This window comes from Sprattus sprattus (genome assembly GCF_963457725.1).
Source record: "Sprattus sprattus genome assembly, chromosome: 8".
NCBI lineage: Eukaryota > Metazoa > Chordata > Actinopteri > Clupeiformes > Clupeidae > Sprattus > Sprattus sprattus.
Window position 1 is genome coordinate 21,709,538 of NC_137927.1, and position 25,628 is coordinate 21,735,165.

At 39.5% G+C, this 25,628-nt stretch overlaps 1 protein-coding gene across 2 annotated transcripts; it reads right to left on the reverse strand.

Moving 5' to 3' along the window:
• Positions 1-890: 890 nt before the first annotated feature.
• Positions 891-21,580, reverse strand: acp2 (acid phosphatase 2, lysosomal). 2 transcript variants are annotated; one of them, XM_080843404.1, is made up of 11 exons: positions 21,233-21,580; positions 20,232-20,327; positions 11,100-11,186; positions 10,736-10,888; positions 9,991-10,089; positions 9,810-9,899; positions 6,677-6,809; positions 5,430-5,518; positions 4,780-4,886; positions 3,799-3,974; positions 891-2,045 (listed from the first exon to the last, which is right to left on the reverse strand). In XM_080843404.1, the coding sequence occupies exons 1-11, from the start codon at positions 21,320-21,322 to the stop codon at positions 1,912-1,914; spliced, it is 1,254 nt and encodes a 417-aa protein (XP_080699530.1). In that variant the 5' UTR covers positions 21,323-21,580; the 3' UTR covers positions 891-1,911. The 2 variants fall into 2 exon arrangements, with proteins under 2 accessions (XP_080699530.1, XP_080699529.1); XM_080843403.1 differs by having other exon boundaries at positions 891-2,048.
• Positions 21,581-25,628: the final 4,048 nt, after the last annotated feature.

Genomic DNA, 25,628 nt, shown 5'->3' on the forward strand with positions numbered 1-25,628 from the left:
TGTAATGCTTAACATTCATTGGATTAGTAGGAAGAGGTTACTGGCATTTCCACATTATTTTGTTTTTATTATTTTGTGGTATATGGGTTGCTTCTTTATCAGTGTTGAGAGGCAGGGGAAAATATTGCGCTGGGTACTTAGGGAGCAAATCATACACAGTATGGGTTCAATATTTTGATTCCACCTTTGATCAGCAGAAGATATTTGACATTTTGAAAATTATTAAACTAAATGGTAGTGTTGACATTGTCAATTGTCAAGATCTGCTGTATTATAGACTGCAAATCAGTGATCTTACCAGCTACTGGTGGCTGATTTTTTGCACTTTGTGTTGTGCAACTTGTTCAGTTACATTCCCTGTGCACTTTATTCAAGGAGAACTATTAATAATAAACGTATACATTTTGCTTCTTGTTGTGTTTACAAGTCATAGACCGATCTAAACATTGAAGAGGGTTTTTGCCAGGTTCAGGTCAGAATTTAAAGGTGTGATGCTTGATCCTGGCGTAAGGTTATGCTGAAAGGCCAATCAAATACAATCTGCCGTTCCATGCCCCTGAAGCAATCTGTTTGCGCAGGGGTACCACTTGCGGGTTGGCTGGGATCGTGTATGGTCTGGTCCAACCCACTTTTTTCTTCATGAACAGTCCTGGCTCTTGAAATGAGAGTTTATTTTTTTTGTGCACACACTGTATGGACCAGCAGAAGAACGTGAGGAGAATTTAGCTTAAGTTGGTGAAAAGTGTAATGACCTACCCTGATGACTGAGGGATGTAATGCATTTCACATGTGGTAAAATGTTAGTAAAATCATTGTATTTATTTGCATATTTCATTTTTACATTCCCTTTCATTTGCCATTTTAAAATATTCCATATATACAGTCAGAGAAAATTGGACACCTTGTAAACAATTAATATAAAAACCAACTAGAACAAAGCTCATTGAATTTTATAAATATTTAGATCCTCACTACAGAGTGGAAGTCAGACAAATCATAGTATTTCCTTACTTAATTACATCCCCTGAATATGTCTACCATGGGGATTCCAAATCTAATGTTTTATATAAATACTAAATTGGCACAATCATATTTGCTTGAGGTGTTTTCCAAAATGTGCAAATCACTGTCAGGATAATTCCATTTGACAAATTATTGAAACATAAAAAAAAATCATATCAATTCTTCCACACCATTATTAACTTTTCTATGGAGAAAAAAAAAATGGAAAGTTGGTCAATTGCCAAGCAGTAATCAGGACAGGACTGGAGCATTTAGTCGCAAAATGCACGTCAAATTAAGAACACAGCCATTGATTAGTTGAATAGCAAGTAGCATTGTATTAGACAATTTACTTTTACTGAACATAAAAAGCAAATATACATGAAGCACTACCAGCTATTCCCTTTTGGTGGGTTCACACAACCACTTTTTAAAGTGGCACAATGACCGTATGTAAACAGAATTCACACAAAAACACAACCATGTTTGTCCCTTTCTAGGAAGGACATAGTCAAGACCCTGCTCCAAGCAACAATTCAGTGGACATTCACTGTGGTTACTGCATTGTGACAAAGGCAACAATGGATAAAACCACAGCCTTACATAGTTTCTAGATTCTTCCAGTAGATTTCAGTAATTTTCACTGTAATTCCGGGCCAATTCATCATGTGGCAAACAACTCATGTTAGGAAGCTAAGCGAGACAATTTTTGCAGCACTGTCAAGTCCAATCTTTGAACTTATTGACAAGCTAACTTAAATTTTTAAGTAAAAGCAGTCAACATATTTCAATATGTTCTTATCCGTTTCATCCTAAATAGTATGCTGTGTGTGGGACGGCCCAATGTATCATTCACAGGTCGTCCTCGCTGTCCCATGTGTCTGCTTTCCTCAAAAGCTGGTATGACTGTCAGGAGTTCTCATCTCCATCATTAATGACGTGACTGTAGCCAGTTGAAGTCTCCCGTTTCCGGCAGAGCACAGTGAAGAGGAGCACGATGAGTAGAAAGAGGAGGCATGCACACACTGCCAACCCAATCACCACTTCTGAGGGAGGGAAGGCAAATACAGATGTTACATTCAGCAATCTCAGGGAGTAAAGATGAAAGATCAGCCTAGAACAGTAAGTTACTGAAAAATGGACACACGGCTAAATAGTGATGAATTTCACCAAGTGAATGGAGGTGTATATTCAACCATTTAGTTACGGTAGTAACTCATTCTTTAAGAAAGACTAACTATGTGCTGCTAATTTCAGAAGTGTTTTTTATGCAGTATAACACATTTGGTTTGAAAACGTGTGCACTGGAAATGTAAAAAATGAACTGGCTTTTTAAGAGTTGCAGACCTTTGGAAAAGTTCTGGTAAATTAGGAGAGAAAAAAACTTCGCCCCATACTGTCTGCAATTGCAATTGGTTTACCAATTACCTTTACCTTTACCGACTTTCAGTGTCATATAAGGAAACACCACTAGATGGATAGATAGCCTGCCTGTTTGTGAACTAGCAGTAGAGTTGTCAGGTCAAATTGATTCATCATAACAAATAATTTCAGCAAATGATAAAAATAAGCACACTAAATGAAAAAAAGATTGTTTATTCAAACACATTCCCACGAGAGCCATTTTGTGTAGCCTAGATAGAACAATAGCCGGTGATTATGTTAAAAGTTATGAAAATGTTATCAAAGGTCAAATTTGTCTTAACAATTATCAAGATTAATGTGGGCTGTATCACAAAAACATGGTTTCACATTGTGTATTGTGTTAATAGGCTACTTTATTAGCAGTTTACAGAGCCCCTGAAGTCCTGAATATAATGAGTGTTTTTATCTATTGCACACAATTTATTATCCTGGGAGCACATTTTATCATCTTTTTGGTACCATTAGTTCTCTTGTTTGTATGTCACTGTTGTACATAAAATAATTTTCATGTTGACAAAATGTACTATCTAGGTCACAGTTTATTATATTGTCCACACTGGATAGATTTCTGGCACACACACAACATACTTCTATGCTCGCAAAATAATTATGTAGGCTCGTGCTCACAAGATAATAGGCCGCATTGGTGTCACAAATGGGTGTATCATACATTCTGTGTCACCTGCTTGCTAGAATCTTACAGACATGGACATCACAGTAAATAAAGTTGTATTTCAATCTCAGATGGTTTTACAAAGATTTTTTGCTGTTTTAGCCAGAAGGCATTGTGATCAGCCAAAATCATCTTCTTCAAATTCTGAAGGATATTGCAGAAGTCCCATCAAGACTAACTTTAAATGGACAAAATGAAACAGATAACTTTACTCACAATAAAACATTTTAGTCATTAGGAATTGCAGGCTGGAAATGCTTTGATAAAACCGTATGCTGCTTTGTGGGCATGAAATAGCTCCTTTCAGATACTGTCAGTTGCTAAGAAGAACCTTAATTTGTTGAGTGCTGTTGCAACATTAGAGGTGTCAGATCGTTTATCATCCTTTGAAATTGCCATGAGCTGACCATTCTGAATGACAACTCTTGACCTGCCTTCTAATGAGTTCTAATAATAGTCAAACTAAATAAGGCCTCACTAGTTAATATGAAGTTTTTAGACTTTACAAGTGGAAGGGTGCCCAAACATTTGGACATGCCATATAACTCCTGGTTCATTTTTTTCTATTTTTAAGTAACAGCGCATTTTTTAAATATTTTGTGTCTGTTTGCTGCAAGTTGTATTCCCACATAAAATGTATTTGTGCAACTCCGAATCTATACATTAAAAAGTAAATGAATTACTGCGAAAACACTGACCTGTGTCTTTTGCTGTAGTTTCCTCCTGGCATTCCTTCTTCCAGTCTGTTGTAATGACCCCCTGAGTGAGACTAATGAAGTCTTCGAGAGGGCAATTCTGTTCACAGCCCGGCAGGGCCAGGGGATACGGTGGTTGACTGCTGTCATTGCGGTAGAACATGGACACAGTGAAGGACCTAGACAACAAGGCAAGTTACCTGACAGTTAACAAGGAGGCATGGACCTAGACAACAAGGCAAGTTACCAGACACTTAACAAGGAGGCATGGACCTAGACAACAAGGCAAGTTACCTGACAGTTAACAAGGAGGCATGGTAAACTAGAAAGATACCTTCTGGCTACTTCTAGCTGCATGGGTTTGCCAACTGGAAAATGCATATTTATAATTTCAGTGACACGACAATGGCATTTTTTTTTTTGTTGACACTGTGACTGTTATATTGCAACAAACCAGTTATGGAGGAATTTGCAATATCACACAAATAAAGGTTTCTTTCTTTGTTGGACTGAATCGATACAGAAGCAAACACAATATGTTGATGTTATTTCACCTGAATATATTCCCTCTGGTGTTTTATTATTGAATTAAAGAGGAACGGTCACAGTGGAATTGAGTTGTCTTTTCACTTACACAAAATAATTATATGTTTATAAAAAAAAAAAGATTCAGATGTGTCCTTGATGAGTTAGAGTGCTATTAATCTGTGTTCATCCGGAGGTTCAAGGTCCATTTCCCATGTTCAGCTAAAATCGTTAATTACATGCACATAGTGCCAGTTTTGTAGATGGAAACCATACAATGTTACATTTCTCTATAAAATGCTTCAAAGCAAAATTATTTTAATGTCAGACAGCCTAGAATGTTGCCAAACAGAAACACTATTATTTTACCAATATTTAGTCTATTATCCAAGACGTATAAATACATTTGGCATAAAGAGTGCACATGAGCTCAAGAACTCAAATGTGGCAAGAACATACCCATTGTCTTCCTCGTACAGCTCAAACATGTGACACGAGGCGTATGGGGGCTGCCGCCCATTGAACACATCCAACGCAGCCTGCAGAGCCACGACAGTGGTGTCATGCTGTAGTGAGGAAACATACAGTTCACAAAAATGACAGTTTTCTGGTGGATCATCAAAAGGGGCAATTATTCAGCAGAGAATAGAGGACGCAGAATGCTTTATTTGTCCGTGTTATTCATGATTATTCCAGCTATGACAACAGCAAACTCACTCATACTTTCTTCAGTAGCTGATAGCGGAGGCAAGTCTCAAGGCTAACCTATCCCCAGTCTTTGCATTACCATTCAGAAATCATTAATCCTATACAGTGTGTATGAAAAAGATTCATCCCCCCCCTTGGATATTTTTTTTTACCACATTTGTTTTACAAATTGTAATCATGTTATGCAGTGCCAGACTCTCTCATGTATAGCATGCAATATATTGAAATCATATTGTTTCACTCCAATGTAGCATGCAACATGACAAGGGACAGTGGTTTCTCCACATCAGTCAATATTTCTACTAACTTAATCACCATTCATAAACTGTTGAATTTACAAAGCCACTTAACACTGACATTGGTAGCACCACTTGAAAACCCGTACAAAAAGCTTAACTCACCGCTGAGTATACAACCATCTTCAGAGGGTCTTTAGAATCTGGAACAGCGTGTGCAAGGATCTTGATAATGATCTGATTCAAGAGCAGGCCTTAGATTTAAAAGAATGACAAAAATGGTAAGAGATCATTGCTCCTTTCAATTGAGTTGTTTCAGGTGAAGTAAACTTTCCTGGAAGAATCAGCGTTTGTGGTTCTAAAAGTGGCCAGAAAGAATGGGACGGATCACCCTGTGAAAAGTTTTCACAGCACGACAATGCCTTTTATGTTGCCAAAACAACAGCTAGCATGTTAACAAACTTGTTTCAGAGTCAAGGCAGAAGTTTACATGTATACATAAGGAACAATTTGAGCTTTTTTGTATAAATCTATGTGACATTTGTTTGCAAAGTATTGAATATGCTTAAAAACAATAGTCAACATAGAGTGTCAACAATTATAACAGGACAGGGGTACACAGTATCATAATAATACTTTTAAATATAGACGAAAGCAGCGTTTGTTGGGGTGATCTGGCCCAAATTTCACCTTTTATTTCACATCAGCCATGTGGGGCTACAATCATGCAAAGTTTCATGTGGATTAATGAATTCTAAGTTTAAGATATCAGCGACCAAAAACAAAAGGAACTGCTGCAGTGGTGGTCATCATGACACAATCACTGTACTGTTCTTCTTAACTCTTCTTTTTTACTTCTTTATTCCACCTGTTCTTTGGCACCTCTGCTTCTTGTGTCTGAACGTTTGGCACAGAAGCAGCGCACAGGCCCATCCCTCCATCTACCCTTGTGATCATTTACATCTATGACATTCAGTACATCTCTTTTAAAAATGTCTTTAACCAGTTTGTTGTGGCTAGTTGAAAATAAGCTTCTGCTATCTGCAGAAGCATCACAGTCAGAGAAACTAACAAATTGATCAGACTGTGAGCTTGTGGGGAGGAGGATGTTGCACAAACATGGAGAACGCATTGCAACCTCTCCACACTCTACTGGTCAAATTGCGGAACACTTTCAGGAAGTCAAATGACTCCTCTGTGTCATGAGAAGAGACTCCTCAGAACATTGTACAGTCTTTACTGCTGCTCCACTGATGAGCTGCCATTGATCAGACCACATACCACAGATGCTCGATTAGATTTTAATTCAGAGGCCTGGTTACCTTGAATTCATGGTGTTCCTAAAACCATTCCTGAACAATGTCTGCAGCATGAGCAATACACTATTCCACCCAATTTAAATATGAACGTACCTCCTTGAAGCCGACACTTCTCTTTCTGCTTATAGACTCCGAACATCATCTGGAAGCCGAAGTTCTTTAGTCTCCCCAGTGTCTCCATCACCTCAGGAGTCACCCATGATGGAGCTGTCATGTTATGTTGTAACTACATTGTAAAAAATACAAAACACCCACCCACAAATAATGTATTTGAATAACAATATATGAATGTCCTTCGCTAAAAATGCAAAGCTTCAAAATCATTACAGTAAAAACTTGACAGAATGTTAAAATAATGACGGGAGTGTCTGTGGCACAGGTTCAGTGAATATGATGTCAGAGACAGCTAGCCAAAGTTAGTGAAACAACCTCGGTAAATCTCATTATCTCAACCTCTCGCAATTGGTGTTTTTAAAATGAATACAGAGTTTGACACATTGATGGTAATGGAACCAAATATTGCTGTTCTTCTGTTGTGTCAAACATGAACTAAGTGCTTACATCATTTACTATCATCTGACTCTGTAACCCATACCCCTGGATGTATACTCTTACTTTGTCTCACCGAGACCCGACCCATTAGCATCTGAACCCCTTCCCCCCCAGATAGCCTTCTTTCTGCTATCAGTAGTACTAGAAATGAAGTAGGTATTTATGGCATCCAACCAGAGCATTGAAGGTAAATACCTTTACCACATTTCACTTGTTTTAGATGCCTTCATCAATAATTCAGTGGATTTATTGGAAAGGAATAGCTTTTAGGTTTACTTCAATATCAATAGAGGTGTGAAGTTTCCAACTGAGACTTCAGAGCCCTGGCTTGCTTTCTTCTCCCTCGTTCATCTGGGGAGCACTGCCCTCCTTTGTGTAACAAGTTTACTCTTCACCTTTGCCTGCAGTACTTCTCTTCAGTTCGTCATCTGCCTTCTCTCTTGAATAAGACTTTATTTGGGGACCAAGCAGTGAAGCAAAAAAGGGAAAAATTGGAGGTGTGTATGCACACAACTTTTGAACCAAATATGATATCAAGTTGCCATGCTGACAAGGCACTGTTGACCTGCTTGGCCCCCCTCATTGCTGATTGCAGCTATATTTCTATGCCAATCTGAGGGCTTCACTTAACTTTGTTTTATCTTCCAAGCCTTGAATGCCATACTCGTGAATGCCATATCTTTTATTTATTTTATGCTGGTCTCAAACACCACAGTTAGTTAGGTGTGTTAGTTGCAAACTTTACAAACATTTTATACTATACAACGTTTTTAAAATATTTTATGTTTGACCCAAAATAATTATTACAGCATATCAAGATTTAAGACAATTATAGTATACTAGAACCATATAAGATCCAACACAGTCTATAAAACTTGCTATAGAATGTTTGTATCTAAAAACAAATACCCTCTAAAACCGGCCAAATTGAAAGTTTACGGCCTCTCAACCTAACCTAAATAAAATGGATAATATTGAGATAATTGCATTTGCAGCAGTGTGTAATTTAACCAAGGTTTGTGCAGCACTATACTATAAACTATGGCTTTTGCGGCAAAACTTTGATTTGCACTAGTGACAAAGGTGAACTTCCTTGTTTGTTTTGTTCATTGTTTTACCATTTGAGGGGGAGTTTCGGGGGTTCTCTGTTCCCTGTGGTTTCTGAATAATCTAGGATATTGAATTCTAATCTTAATAAGATGTGGATTTTAATTATAATTTTGCCATCTGTCCACACAGGAGAGGGGACTCATCTTTAATGTTTTTTTATTTATTTTGTATTAATCCTCACATTCCCAACTCTGGATTGAGGTTTGAGAACATTAAAAGCCTTTCACACTCTGGTACTTCTGCAGGGTATGAAACTTCACTGCATGTCACAAGTTCTTTCAGCTGCCTAGTCACAAGACACCAGCGGTCAGAAGTGCCCCTTCTTCACAGTTATACTCTCATGCTTGACAGCTTGCATGCATGCACTGACACTGATACTGACTCCAGCAAGTTGTCACTCCTCAAAAAACAACATATTAAATAACCAAAGGGTTGTTAACAATATGGGATTAAATGCAAATTGTGTATGAATAAGACCTTATTTCTGTTCAATCAAGGAATTCTAAATTGTGAACTGATGGAGATTATTTCCAAACACTGTTAATGACTGAAGAATATAATAATCAATTGCCTTGTATTATTAATTACCTTCTATGAATCATGTACTTATGTAAGTAGGAACATGGCTTTTCTTTCTGCGTGTGTAACTAGAATATTAGGTGCCACTTAGTCTACATATGAACAAGAGCATGTTTAGACCAGAGGTGATAAGAAGGGAACTGTGCTTCTTCCCACCTTGTGCAAAACTGCCATCCTTGCAAGACCGGGAGCCTCAGACGTGAGAAAGCCACCACGTGGTTATCCCTGCTGAAAGCTTAACTTCTGTCTATATAAACCTTGTGCGATGGGTTTATCTTGCCTTCACTTTTCAGCCTTGTGCTGGGAGGGGAGCCTGATTGCAATTGTTGTTGTTGTTTGTCTAATAAATGTACTTACATGCAGCTCTGGAGTCCTGAACTAACTAGGGTGAATTTTCACCTATCATGAACCTGCTTTGAAAAAAATATTGGTGATATGCAATGTTCCTGGGGGACATTTTACAACGAAAGATCAAGAAAAGATCAAGTTATCTGCTCAGTAAATTTGATTAAGTACTGATGAAGATTTGGGAAATGTATAGTTGTAAGGCAGCCAAGTCAGAAGACTTGCTTTGAAATCATGTGATACATGTGATACCCTGATGTTCCTCTTTGAAGTCAGAGGGGGTGTGCATATCGTGCAGTTTTTCTCACAAACACAGATATGTGCCAATTTTGACCGAGGTAATACCACATTGTTTTCATAAACCCTTTACATGACATTCTTTTGAACCATACTCACACCTTCAAGAAATTTAGGCTGCAGGTTTTAACAGCTGAACCGGTTGAATTAAGTCTGAACTAAACTAACTGTCCAGCATGCAACAACCTGGCATCTGCTGTGAAGATTATGAAAATATTCTTATCAGGGAGTTTGTTAGCAGTACCAGGTGATGCTTTACTTTAACACGCAATGGCCGGTACTTAAACAGGAAGCATTATGAAGGGAGTATAAGGCAATAGCTGAGCTGGTTCCCATTTCTCACCTCACAGTACAGGGTGTCGTGGACACTCCAAATACTTTCTACAGTGGTAGTAGTGAGGCCTGTAACATTCCGCACCATTTCCAGGAAATCCTGTGGGAAGAAGGAATGAAAAAATGAGGGATCTTATGTCTATGACTACAGCATTAAAGAAACACAATATTGGGGGAAACAAACAACTTACTTTGTACGTTTCTGTCACATTAAGGAAGAAATCAGACTGCTCAGTTTCATTCATGAGGATCTTGTAGCGAGGGCAGTCATCAATGGGATATGAGAGCAACTAAAGGCAAGAGATCAGACAAGGCATGACTATTCACATCGACCTGACAGAGGGTAGGGAAATATTCATCCCAGGCTAGAAACACATTTGATAGGATAAAGGGATACGGTTATAAGAATTATTGCTATGATAATTAAGTTCAGTGTACGTTCTCCAAACAGTATTAAAACTGAATATTCATAATAAATAATTAAAATATAATATAATAAATACTACCTTACAGAATGAGCAGAAAGTGCTAACTGTTGAACAATTCCAACGATTAAAGTAAGCTTGCAGCTATATTACATTTTGTTTCCATTCTTCACCAAAAGACATCTTGTGCCTGACTTGATGACAACTGAACGTGATTGAACAGTAGCCTAGATTACCACTTAAAATGCACCAGCTATTTAATCCTGTGCTTACTTTAATAGAATGACAGTTCTGAAATAAAGACAAGTGACTGAATAGCCTACTAGCTGGCTGGCTAGCTTGGTAACTAGCTTGCTACTACAGTCTGTTAGACTTTTTCCACACGCCATGACATGCCGAACTCAAAGCGAAGCAAGTGTTTGTATCCATGCATTACTAACACCATTTGTGTCTCTCTCCTCTGTGAGCTTATTGTGTGCAGTGTGCTCAAGAATAGACTTATAACACTTACCCTCTCCTGACTCTGGGGAACTGTGTGAACAGGTATAGGTTGCCAATGCACACTTGATTCAAAGACCTGTGAATTATTGGGTGGGTAAAGGCCAGCCAAGTTGGACTCTGCACTCATCAGGGTTCGATCATAGTCAGTACTCCGTACAAAAATCTGAAAACAAAAGTGAGCCATGGTGAAGAATTAAACTTCCAAAGCATCACAAACATTGGTATTGAACCGCACAAACTCAGGGTCTTGCTGAACGTTTTGAAATGTTAAATATAAAATGTTGTATAAAATGACCATTTTCAGTATGCAGCAAGTAAGAGTAGACCACAATTTTCATTACACACATTCGCAGTGATTTTCTTTTAAGAATTACCTCATGACGGTTGTAGCTTTCATTGAGGAATCCTTCATAACGTTTGCGAAGCATCTGTCCAAGCTCATAGTGTTGTTTCATTCCAACCTAAAAGAAGAGTAAGGATGAGATCATGGCTATAAACATAGGTGACCGAACTCTACTCTCTGAAAGATACACAATATGCAGATTTCTATGTGTAAAATGGTTACTTGTTCTTACTAAAAGTAAAAGTAAATAGGGTTAATGCCTTTTGAGAAAATGTAGGGTCAACACTCCCTAAATAAGTTTTCATTTTGAGGGCATTTCTATCTCGCTGCAGAGCTTCTCACTTTTATCGAACAACGTAATGAATGTGATATGAAAGTACTACTTTGTAGAAAAAATACTAAGAAATGACTTAAGATATTAATTGATATACATTAATGTTTGCATGCTTGCTTATTAAATAGGACCTGTTGTACTTGATTTGATAGCTATATGAACGTTCATCGTTTATGTTATTAGAGCTCCCCTTATGATGTAACCTAAGCACTAGCTTTGAGCCTTTGCTACAGTGCAATATTAAATATGCTTGTGGCTAATACAATGTAAAAATACATAGAAGAAAGAAAATAATAGAAGCACGTCAACACAACACGATACGATTCGACAGACTTAGAAACTGCAGCCTCCATAATGAACACACAGTTTAATCAACAGCTCTCTAAAATAGGTTTTGAGTAATACAGAATATAATAAGGCACCCCTTTGTACCTACATACAGACAGGACTGGCAAATGGGGCAAAACACGGGATTGGAAATTGCTGGATGATTTCGGTAAACCACTTCAAATTCCACAGTGTATTGTTGTCTGCTATGAGACCAGACATGTAGTTTTATTCTGAGTGTGAGTGCACATTTGTGTTAAAGATTCCCTAATGGAGATGTGATTAAGGAAGCATTTGAAAGGATGTATGTGGAACTGGTAGTGGAAGTGAGGCAACGAGGTTGGCAAGCACACACACAGGAGATAAGTGCTAGGGGCTTTGTAGCTAAATCAACCACAACACTTTAATTTTTGGGTACGGTCAGTCAGAGGAACTTTAAAGGAGTTGTTTGAGGATGCTGAAAAAGCGAGCCAGAGGTTGTGGCTGAGGTGCTCGCAGACTGCTACTGAACTAACACTGAGCTTTGTGAAATCTTGTCAAGTTCCATCTGAGGTTGTCTCTAGTAGTAGCATGTGACCTCCTGACCCATCGTAAGCATGGAAGGGGTGGGTTCTGAGACGCCGGGCACCTCTATTGAGCCTTCTGGAGGCGTCACGGGCCTAATTCAACAAAATGCTGGCAAACCCCAGTGTTGACAAAGGCAGCTTTGTTGTTGTATTCTGCTGCTCAGGTTCTATGGTTTGGCAGTCCTATTGTGGTGTTTAACACTTGTGGGCCACAGACAGACGCATGTCGTTCTGTGAAAGAGGGCCTTTACGGCGTGTTGCGGCTGTGACCAGCCAGTTGTGCGTCGTTGTATCCTGCTGCTTGGGACCTATGGTTGGGCAGTTGTTATATTGGAAAGGTCGCTGTTGAGTCCTTGCATGTGACAGTTTGATGATTGGCTGCTGTTTGAAGTCACCAACTGATAACATGTAATAAAACATATTTGCGTGTGTATAGCTTAAAATGACTTGGTTTACTGCGTGTGCTTAATAGCCTCTCTTTGCATATGCAATAGCCCTCCATTGTGATACTACGATGATAGGGTCATATATGTTAGATGGCCCTGTATTTGTTCATAGCAATAGCATGATTTAGAGCCTTTATGCTTACAGCATACCCAGGACCTTAGAGAACCAACTTAAGTGGCCAAAACAGTCTGTCACCATGGTTCAGTAGGCTGTATGATTTTACACATACTCTAGCACAAAGACTAAAACTACATTTCACAGTATGATTATTTGGTAGATTACTTATAAATATTATAGATAATAATACAAATGTGACATGCATACTGCTTATATAATATTGTACCTTCTTGTAACTTCAAACAAATAAATGCAGGGGTGTAAACTCATAAGGGGTAAAAAGGGTATTGCTCACTCTTACACCACTGTCGTAAATACAAAACAACGCCCAAATGGACAGTGTACATGTGTATTTGTTGACAAGCTGAAGGAAACAGAACCCGGCAAAGACAACAGCAGAAGCCAGAGAAGCATGTTCTGACAAGGTAGAAAAATATCACAAGAATTTACACAGTGTGACTTCATAGTGTTAGTTATTGTGACATCAGATTTGAATGTGGAGTATGTGGAATCTAATACAATGTTGTTGGTGACAGTGTTTTTTAATAAAAACTAGCTGAGTTAGGCTTTTCAAGGTTGCAAACTTCCAAGGCGTATTGGTGTGAGATGGTCGAAGACGGACAGAACTTTGATGCGGGATGCATTTAATTGGATGCTAGCCTGAAACAGGACAGGCTGATGACTTTGGGCATCTGGAAAAACTTCAAATCTCTGTGAGACAGGGTTGACACCAATAACTATGTCGATGAAAAACTAACTAGCTGGGAACTTTTGAAAGTGAAAGTGAAAGTCCTCTCTTTGGCAGAGGTGGTGTAGACCAGTGGTTCCCAAACTTTTCTGGCTCACGGCACCTCTAAACATATCTCTCTCCATCCACGGCACCCCTATTTTTTATGTCATATTTGTACTTTAGGCCATTTGATTTAACCTTGTGATGTGTTGAATAGGCTATAACTGCTTTTATTAAAGGCATTACATTAAGAAGGTGAGGTTTATCTCATTTTTGTTATATTCAAATTAACCACTCTCTTTAATTCAACTAATGTAATAGAACTTTTGAATAAATAGTGAACAGAATATGAACAGACAACGTCTATCCCTCTCACAACTATATCACAGCCAAAACGTATGGGTAATAATCGAGAAATTAGCTGGCAGTAACAAAACATAGCAGGAACAAACCTTCAGACAACTTATCAACTTAGTGGGACACATGTGCCTGTCTCTGACTGCATAGTTTGTTAATGCAAGGAGGGATTGTTGACAGTGCAACACGGAGGTCCTGTTCAACTGAAAGCCTTTGCCTCAGGTGTAGGAGGGATTGTGGACAGTGCAACACAGAGGTCCTGTTCAACTGACAGCCTTTGCCTCAGGTGTTGCACTGTCCACAATCCCTCCTCCCATTAACAAACTCTGCAGTCAAAGACGGGCACATGTGTCCCATTAAGTTTAGCATGGTTGTCCAGTTCTTTGCAAAATAAAGTTCTCTGTAAATTTGTCCTCATCCACTGTATCTCACGTTAACGATCATCTGGCAAAGGCCACTAGCATCAGTGGACTCGTCTATTTTAAGCGCAAATGTCCCCCTTAGCCGTAGTTTCTCACTCAGTACAGATTCCATGTTGGCGACATATCATCAATGCGACGTTTGATCGTGTTATCAGAGAGGGGGATTTTTTTCTGAAGTGTGTGCATTTTAGATTTGGCAAGCAACTCGGCAACTAAAAAACTAGTCTTTTGTGCCTCCTCAGACACACACACGGTAGAAAGCGTTCGCTCTGTGTGGTATTCTGCGTTTAAAGTCTTTCAAAATATTCTAGTCTTTGTTGTGGTGTGTCGGGTGCTTGGTCTCCAGGTGCCTTGCCAACTTGCTAGGCACCATGGCTGCATTAGCCAACGTCTCCCTGCAGAACTCGCAACATACTGGAGGTACGGGTCGTTATAATGGCTCACTTTTCTATTTGCTAAATTCGATTCCGATGTTTGTTACTGTGGAGATGGATGCACTCTCTTTAAAAGTTTATCCATTGCGCCTACCTTCACTGCTGTCAATACGGAATAACAAACAAAGTCAACGAGAGAGCTGTTGTTGATGTTACGCCCTGAATCAACTGTAAACTGTAGCCTATTGATGTTTGTGCTGCAAATACATTTTTTAATTTATATAATTACAATAAATTTAATTTTGATATATATTAAATGATCAAGCCTTGGGCCATTCCACGGCACCCCTGAGCATGTGTCACGTCACCCCAGGGTGCCGCGGCACCCACTTTGAAAACCCCTGGTGTAGACACACACACTCTGAAATCCACCTCTGCATTTAACCCATCCAGGGAAGTGACACACACAGTGGCGCGGGAAGGGGGGTGCTGAGGGCGCTGCAGCTCCCCCTATAGCTCCAGGCCCGGAAAAATAAATAAGCTCTTACTCATTATTATGTATTAAATATATATTTAAACGGTTTAATACATATTTTTGCGTTGGGGAAGAAAATAAATGTTAAACAAATGGGTTTGCTAGTTTTTAGTTATCACAGGCATACATGGAGATCTTGCTATATGAGGTTCACGTGTGTGTGCCGAAGTTGGTACTGTAACGGATGAAGAAAAACGTATTTTGGCAAAAATGCGACTAGTTAGAAGATGGAGATGCTGCAGCACCTTCTTCTTCTTTCCACCCACGCATTACTGTCGCAATGACTAGCAATAAGCCAAAAAATAAGACCAAACTTTCGAATTCTTTATTGGATTCACAGGAGTTGTGAATGTTAATGACGTTTATAATTTATGCCGAGATCTGGAACATGCCACATAATCGATCGTGTTGTATGTTTTGTTGTTGTTGATCATTTATTTTTTTGGATCTGTTTACATGTTTAGATTCTCATTGGCGATAGGCAATACTTGTAAGTGATGATCCCATTTTTGTAGCGGGGGACAATGTATGGTAACATTTCAAAGAGTAATTCCTGGTGGGGGGGGGCAAGATGCACGCTGAATCCGGGGTATGTTTAACGTGCTTCGTTACTGCACTTTACGTGAATAAATATTGCTCACTTTACTGGAAAAAAGATTGCGCACTTTACTGGAATAAAGACAGATTGCTGCATCAACCACAAAAGAAACTCCCTTTTTCTTTCGAACACAGATTGCTACATCATCAAGAAACTTCCTTTTTCCCAAAAAAGCGCTGGCGGGCCAGAATTGGTCCGGGGGCTGGCTGCTGACGACTCATGGTGTAGGCTACAGGGCTGATTGACTGATACAGACAGTAGCCCCGCCCGTTGGAAATAGCATGTGAACCAAAACACTTTGAGGAATAGGGGATCATGATTTTTCAACACTTAAAAAACACATTGTTTTATGCTTATAATTAGCACCGCTTGTGTTGGCGGGCTTTTATTACAGTGCATGAAATGCCCTGTATTGTTATTCCTAGGCTTCTTCTTCTTCTTCTTCTTCTTCTTATTACAGTGCATGAAATGCCCTGTATTGTTATTCCTAGGCTTCTTCTTCTTCTTCTTCTTACCTTTTTCTGCGATTAATTCAGCCCGAACCGCTTAACGTAGAAACTTCATTCAAACTTTGTCGCGTAGGTCTTGTAAACGACACTTATGCTATGTATTTTTCACTTTTCTAAACTTTATACTTTTTAAGATATTAAAGAAAAACGAATATAAATTTCTCCCATTGACTTACATTGGGCCATTATGACATCATAATAGGGTCTTTAAACTGGCTTGCACCTGTGCTTTACTGACAGCTGTGCCAAATCAAAGGAACCTCTTCTCTCTCTGTCCCTCTCAATTTAACTGTAACTAGGAACATTAAGACACCATCCATTCTCAATTTTTTTTTCTCTCCATCTCTCCAGCTTTCTCTCTCAGTCTACTTTCTCTCACACTCAATCTCTCTTCTTCACTCCATTTTGATCTCCTTTTTTCAATATTTTCACTCTCTCTTTATCTCTTCATCCAGAGCCACTCTGGTTCACTCTTCTTTCCTTCTTCCACTCTTCTTTCCTTTCTTATTTTCTTCTTCCATTTTTCTTTCCTTCTTCCACTCTACTTGCCTTTCTTTTTTCCTTCATCCACTCTTCTTTCCTTCTTACACTTTTCTTTCCTTCTTACACTCTTCTTTCCTTTCTTCTTTCCTTCTTTCACTCTTCTTTCTTTTCTTATTTCCTTCTTCCACTCTTCTTTCCTTCCTTCACTCTTCTTTCCTTTCTTCTTTCATTATTTCACTCTTCTTTCTTTTCTTCTTTCCTTCTTCCACTCTTCTTTCCTTTCTTCACTCTTCTTTCTTTTCTTCTTTCACTCTTCTTTTCTTTCTTCTTTCCTTCTTCCACTCTTCTCTCCTTTCTTCACTCTTCTTTCCTTTTGTCTTTCCTTCTTCCACTCTTCTTTCCTTTCTTCTTTCCTTCTTTCACTCTTCTTTCTTTTCTTCTTCCTTTCTTAACCTTTGCATTTCATGCACTGGTATTTCCTTCAGGAAATGCATTTTCTAGTTCTTGTTACCTTTTTCTGCGATTAATTCAGCCCGAACCGCTTAACGTAGAAACTTCATTCAAACTTTGTCGCGTAGGTCTTGTAAAGGACACTTATGCTATGTATTTTTCACTTTTCTAAACTTTATACTTTTTAAGTTATTAAAGAAAAACGAATCTAAATTTTCCCATTGACTTACATTGGGCCATTATGACATCATAATAGGGTAACTAGAAAATGCATTTCCTGAAGGAAATACCAGTGCATGAAATGCAAAAGTTAGGAAAGGAAGAAGAAAAGAAAGAAGAGTGAAAGAAGGAAAGAAGAAAGGAAAGAAGAGTGGAAGAAGGAAAGAAGAGTGAAGAAAGGAGAGAAGAGAGGAAGAAGGAAGGAGAGTGAAGAAAGGAAAGAAAAGTGAAAGAAGGAAAGAAGAGTGGAAGAAGGAAAGAAGAGTGAAAGAGAAAAAGAGAGTGAAAATATTGAAAAAAGGAGATAAAAATGGAGTGAAGAAGAGAGATTGAGTGTGAGAGAAAGTAGACTGAGAGGGATAGAGAGAAAGATGGAGAGATGGAGAGAAAAAAAAGTAGAGAATGGAAGGTGTCTTAATGTTCCTAGTTACAGTTAAATTGAGAGGGACAGAGAAGAGGTTCCTTTGATTTGGTGCAGCTGTCAGTGAAGCACAGGTGCAAGCCAGTTTAAAGACCCTATTATGATGTCATAATGGCCCAATGTAAGTCAATGGGAAAATTTAGATTCGTTTTTATTTAATATCTTAAAAAGTATAAAGTTTAGAAAAGTGAAAAATACATAGCATAAGTGACCTTTACAAGACCTACGCGACAAAGTTTGAATGAAGTTTCTACGTTAAGCGGTTCGGGCTGAATTAATCGCAGAAAAAGGTAACAAGAATAAGAAGAAGAAGAAGAAGAAGCCTAGGAATAACAATACAGGGCATTTCATGCACTGTAATTAAACTGGCTTGCACCTGTGCTTCACTGACACCTACGGCAAGCCTCAAAGGGTCCTCTTCTCTCTGTACCTCTCCATTCAACTGTATAACTAGGAATATTAATAGACACCTTCCATACTCTACTTTTTTTTCTCTCTATCACTCTCACTCTACTTTCTCTCACACTCCATCTCTCTGCTTCACTCTTTTTTTCTCCTTCTTTCAATATTTTCACTCTCTCTTTACTGTCTTTATCCAGAGCCACTCTTGTTCACTCTTCTTTCCTTACTTTGTTTCTTCCTCTCTTCTTTCCTTCTTTCTACTCTTCTTTCCTTTCTTCTTTCCTTCTTCCACTCTTCTTTCCTTTCTTCTTCCCTTCTTCCACTCTTCTTACCTTTTTCTTTTCTTCTTTCCTTCTTTCACTCTTCTTTCTTTTCTTCTTATCTTCTTCCCTTCTTCCACTTTTCTTTCCTTCTTCCACTCTTCTTTCCTTCTTCCACTCACACACTTGTTCTCTCTTCTCTCCTCTCTTCTTTCTTAATTCCACTCTTCCTTCCTTTCTTTTTTCCTTTCTTCCACTCTTCTTTCCTTCTTCCACTCTTCTTTCCTTTCTTTTCCCCTTCTTCCACTCTTCTTTCCTTCTTCCACTCTTTCCTTCTTTTACTCTTCTTTCCTTCTTTCACTCTTCTTTCTTTTCTTCTTTCTTTCTTCCACTCTTCTTCCCTCTTCTTTCCTTCTTCCACTCTTCTTTCCTTCTTTCACTCTTCTTTCCTTTCTTCACTCTTCTTTCTTTTCTTCTTTCCTTCTTCCACTCTTCTTTCCTTCTTTCAGTCTTCTTTCCTTCTTTCCTTTTTTTTCTTCTTTCCTTCTTCCACTCTTCTTTCCTTTCTTCACTCTTCTTTCTTTTCTTCTTTCCTTCTTCCACTCTTCTTTCCTTTCTTCTTACCTTCTTTCAGCCTTATTTCCTTTCTTCCAGTCTTCTTTCCTTCTTTCACTCTTCTTTCTTTTCTTCTCCCACTCTTTCCTTTCTTTTCTTGTTTCCTTCTTCCACTCTTCTTTCCTTTCTTCAATCTCCTTTCTTTTCTTCTTTCCTTCTTCCACTCTTCTTTCCTTTCTTCTTTCACTCTTCTTTCTTTTCTTCTTTCCTTCTTTCACTTTTCTTTTATTCGTTCTTTCTTAACTTTTGCATTTCATGCACTGGTATTTCCTTCAGGAAATGCATTTTCTAGTTTCATATTACTATATTATTCAAAATTATTTATTTGTGTTTACAATTATTGTTGGGGGGGGGGGGGGGGGGGGGGACGACAACTTTATAGTGGGGGTGGGGGGGGGGGGGGGGCACGTCACAGCACCCCCGGCATGAAAGAGGTTCCAGCGCGCCTGGACACACACACAGTGAAGTGAGGTTACACACTAACCCGGAGCAGTGAGCTGCCTTTGGCGGCGCCCGGGGAGCAGTGATTGGGGTCAGGTGCCTTGCTCAAGGGCACTTCAGCACTTTTGATAACTTGTGCAAAACAAGACATAGCAAGACAGCTAATAAGTTATTACTGAGTAGTCCAACAGAAAGAAACCCAGCTCGGCATCGTAACTTTTAGCTCTCGCAGACAGGTCCGAGACTGACTCTTTTGAGGTCTATTGCTCTCTTTTTTTCTCGTCCTACTCTCCTATTCCTGTAGTGAAACTAACTAAAACTAAATGAAAAAATCCATACTAAAAAGCAATTACACATTTAAAAATAGATAACGATTATATCCTTGCTTCTGACAAACAATGCCCAGTTATGTACTAGGTCACCCCCCCTTTTGTTCTTACACAACCAATCCTATGTATTAAACAAATAAAAATAGTAATGTCTCCTGACCTATCACCTTCCCAGTCACAGTGAGACACAGTGCCGAACACAAACTTGCATCATGTGAAGGACATACCTGAGTCAGCTGACCAAAACCCTGGGGCCAAGCACTCTCTTTGTACGGATCTGTTGGGTAGGATTTGACAGGGGAGCGGTCTCCATGCCGATATAGCTAGGTGTAAACACACAATCAAAAGCAAAGTAAATATCTCTCATCTCATTCAGGCTCAACATAGTGGACTGTTATCATAACACAATCTGTTAAAGTTCAGTCAAATTATGAAAATACAGCCGTTTTTCTCCTTGGAGGCATACACAACCCATGCCTGTATAGCCTATGTTTTTGGGGTATGTATTCAACCGACTTCAGCGGTATGTGAAAGTAAAACCTAGGTGTTCATTACAGACACACTGTTTGTAGTTTATATACTTCACACAATATAAAAGGCAAGCTGGACAAAGCAAGTAGTTATGACGTACTAATAGGCTAAACTATAAACAAACAAAAAAAATGATAGGCATGCCTGCGTTAAGCATGGCTATTCTTAGGCAATGACAGGCATTGCAAACCGGCCTGTAAGACTGGCATTGCGAGCTAGTTATTTCTTTGTCCACTTGAAATGTAGCAATAACATACGAGGGTAGCCTCCTGGGGCTAACGTGATAACCTAGTCGAGTGAAAACGGGATGCCCATGTAGGTAACCAAATGTTCAGCATATAAGATATATGTCTACTTTGTTCCTTTTTGAACCCACTAACGTTACTCTTTATGCTTGTCCTTTCCAAAGCAAAAGTCTGCTTCAGTTGTCACCTTAATGGCAAAAATGAAAACCCCCCAAAAAATAGCAAACTCAGTAGCTAGCAAAAACAGAATGTATTTTCCTAAGGTTGTATGTAGCAAGGATATCTAACGAAAACAACGCCTTGCAGTGTAGATATACAGTTGAGCTGACTGCAAATTATGATATAGGTTGTAAAGGGCTTAGTGCTACTAGCAGAGTTGACGTCAAAAGAGTGGTTAATTAACAGCATAACATTAATCCAAGAGGTTTTCTCCAAGGTTAGTATGTACTTACTAATGTGACGTATTTTAGACGTCTTTCTCCAGAACAGGCGTTCAAAGCCGTATAAAATACCCACAGGAATTGTAAAATTGACGGCCACATTCTTCAACACTTTAAAATACAGCAGTGCAGTGGTCACTAGTCGCCAAGCCGGTGTAGCGGCGCAATAAATACTTCCTCTTTGATTTTTTGGGAGAGTGGACACTTGCTAAATTGGTTGCTGCCACCTACTGTAAGTACAAGGCAAGGTTCCAACACATTCGTTAGCGAGAAGGGTCTGACTGCAGACTCGCAGAGCCACGGATTCAAATTCAGCAGTTTTTGACCAGCAGTTTCAGGGAGGTATGTAAACTTTCGAAAAGTGCGAAGATCCCCCGATCAGAGCACCAATAGGGTCTAGCCATAGAATTTAGGCGGGTTTTGCTACGGCTGAAGACTGAGCTCCTCTCTACACCGGAAATACGTTACCTCAACGCTTGACCAGAAACACGTGACCTCTATGATCGGAATAACGGGAAGGTGTTATCTTTTTTTAATCAACTTAAAGGTACAGAGTGTAGTTTTTTGGTTTGAGAAATGGCTTCAGTTGGTTGCAATTCAGCAACTTTACCACTAGATGGCACTAAAACTTCAATAAGTATACATAAGGATGTAAAAGGTGCAAGGAATAAACAATAAAAAAAATCATTTTAATACGTCATTCCTGTGACTATAGAGTTGTCCAGATATAACACATTTACATAATTGTTTTGGAAGTAAACGTTTTGCATACTTTCTGGTTCTCAATTTTCATTCACAGTGGTCTTGATTGCTTGAAAGTTAAATAAAAGCTTTGTTTAAATGTTTTCGACGAGTGCATAGTACCCAATTAATTTGAGTTACATTTGTTCTGTAAGGGTCAACTATAACTTTCTGATCACCTAATTACATTCAACATGCTATTAGAACGCTGTGCATCATCGGAATTAACCCACTCCTGGCAAGACTACAACAGAATTCATGTAAAAACTACCAGTCATACTCGCCTCAGCTTCAGGCACTGAAGGTGGCACAAGAACATCCCCAACTCACAACAACCTACTGCTTTGCTCAACCATTGACACTGTTGCACCACTGAAAAAGAGAATAAGAAAAGACTCAAGACTCTTTCTAGACTCCACCCCATGGGACACTGAACAGACTTGTCAAATTACTTGAAAACTAGAAAGAAAAATGGTACTCCACAAAACTTGAGGTTATGTCACAGGGCATGGAAGGAGACCCTTGTAAGCTATAAAAAGCCCTTTCTGATGAGGAACAAGCCTATTATTCTTCGTTGATTAAAAACAATAAGAATAGCCCCATGTTTCTCGCATTGCTAGGTAACCTGCATGCATATTTCAACAAGACAATCTGTCATGGTCTGTCATGGTATGGGGTTGTGTCAGTGCCTTGGCAAAGGTAATTAAATGTGATAGCACCATTACTGCCGAAAATTACAAAGAGATTTTTGGAGCAACATATGCTGCCTTCAAGACGATATCCTTTCCAGGGAGGCCCATGCATATTTCAACAAGACGATGGAAAACCACATCTGCACACATTTCAAAGGGATAGCTGAGGAAGAAGAGTGTGCTGGTGCTGGACTGGCCTGCCTGCAGTCCATCCTTGTCACCAAAATGCAACAGCGAAGACCCGGTACCGTTGCACACCTTTATACCTGTATGCAGGAAGAATGGGACAAAGTTACACCTGAAACGCTTCATCACCTGGTGTCTTCAGTCGCTAAACATCTTTCTTGTTGAGAAAAGGAATGGCAACATTATTATGGGCCTACGTAATATAGATAGGGCCTATCAAGATCCAAAAGTAGCCTCACTCAGGTATTTGACTTAACTTCACATCAGCCTATTTATTTTTCACTTCAGCCGCTGTGCGCCCCTCTCATGACACCAAGTTGACCTCACCTGTTATCTCGTCTTAATCCTCTTTTCTTTTAGGCTGGCCTTGTACACGGTATTGACACTACTAAATAAGATGTTAGCTTATGTTCTACTCCTTGTAACAGTTCCTCCAACTCTGCACCAGTGAAGTATGGTCTGCATTTACTGGCTGATGCACCAATGGTGTTCGTTTTCTGCTTTGACATGATTTTGATCAGTCTCAAGTTGCTCTTGCGTTTACTCTCCCAGAGATCTAGACAACGTCCATGTGCCTTTTACTCCAAGAAGTTTTCTGCAGCGGAGTAAAATTACGACATTGGCACTCTAGAGCTCCTGGCCGTAAAGCTCGCTCTGGAGGAGTGGCGCCACTGGCTAGAGCCATGATAACCATCCTCACTGACCACAAGAATCTACAACCGCTGCCCATTCCCCAGAGGCCGCGGTCACACCTAGGCATCGATTTCATCACTGACTTGCCACCAGTGGCGGTGCGTCAATAGTGGGCGCAAGGGCACCGACCCACTTAACATTTTTAGATGAAAATATGTCAAAAAACATTATATACCAAATCTTTAAAATAAGAAATGTCATCACCTCATCACTGTCGGCTCTTCTACTGGCTCGTGTGGGATTTATTTTATGTTTAGATGAACATGGATTAACTCATCTGTAAGAAAGTCTCACTTAGGGAAGGCAGACTAGGGGGAAATAGTAACTTATCAGTGAATCATTTCTAAGGCTGTCAGATGCACTAATAAAGATCAGACACAGGCACATTCCAAGGAACTTCCTGTTAGGAGGAGGTGTCACAGAGAATTTGGGGAAACCTGTCATGACACACATAGGAGGTTTAAGGGGAGTGATAGTAGAGGGAATAGTTAATTCTGATTGGTTTTGGCAGACAGCCAGATAGAACACACCCCACAATTTACAGGCCTTAAGTTGGCATACAGAGCTTTCACACTTTGAGATGATCCATGGGCATCCCCTTATTGTAGCTTATTGATTACAATAAAACTCCAGATTTCTGCATCCAGTCTCCAGTCTTCTGATTGAAAGAAAAGGTGTGGGACTTTGTCTCTCCGACACGCGTCTTCCAGATACGCCCCGAATCTGTACTGCTCGGTGTTGGAAGTGCCTTCTCCAGCAAGATTGAAATGACAACTTAAGTAATTTGCTATGAAGTAATGCTGGGAGCGTTGCTCTCTATCCAATAAATAGGGAATGTATTTCACTTATGTGTAGAACCTTTTTAGAATGGCTGACCTTACATACAACGGCAGTGAAAGAGCCAAGAGACTGAAGGCAAACAGTACATCTGCCTCAATGAGGGGGGCGTGTAAGAGCATATCAGAATGCTAACGTTATACTTATTAGCAGCGAGGCTAGCTAGCTACTATCTGTTTCAATGGATATTTGGTCTAAGCGTTAGTACCAACCTCATCACTGTCAGAACTCGGCTCTTCTGCTGGCTCGTCTTCCAGATACGGCTCTATTCTGTACGGCTCAATGCCCACAACCTCCTGTACAAACTAATCCGGATTGTAGTCTTCCTCAATCTCATCTCCGCTCGAGTCTGTGTCAGGAAATTGCTGAATTCTTCACCCTCCATCGCTAGTTGTGTGGCGTGGGAACGAATTAAGTCTACCGCCGCTGACGTCACAGGGTCACGTGACGGGTTTCAGGTAAGCCGGCGCTGCTTGTCGAAGACCACACTTTGAAACACCGTACAAACTTTATTTTTCAATCATCGAGTTTACACTTGACTTCAAAGTAATATGTTTCATGTATAGTTTTGATACTTATATGCCTTTTTTTTTAGGGCTCAAAACACCATCAAACGTGCGGCTTAACCCATATTGCTCTGCTTAACCTCCACACAACTAAGGGTCCCCACCAGAGGTCCCCTGTGAATGAGGCATAGCGGGGAGAACCCCACTCTGCCTGAGGAGATGTTGTGTACGTGTGTGGGTGTGCGTTTCTCTGTGTTACTTGTGTTGACATGCACCATAGAGGAGAAAGACTCTTCTCAGTTCTAGGTGCACTTACTATGTAGCCACTTGAAGGAGGAAACTTATGACCATTTCCCTATGAAGGAAATGACTGTGCAGAAGTCGGGATACACTATTTATTTCCCCCACATGGGATGTTAAAAATAATGAAGAAAAACAAAAAGGAATAGTAATATATGCAAGGATTAGAAAGAACTCTTGAAATATGGATGAACACGACCAAAGGAACACTAAGTGCATACACCAACATGCTTGATATTTCAGCACAAATTGGAAAAAAAAATGTGTTGCCATTTTCTATTTGTTTTTGCCATCTTATTTGTCAGCCTTGACAGCAAATGCCACGTTCTTTGATAGGCACAACTTTGCTCCATTTGTACGCGTGATGTGAAGGAGAACAAAGAAATCTTGAAACAAGAGGACAGCTGATAGAGATAATTTCCAAACACTATTATATTCTAAGGTCATTAATAA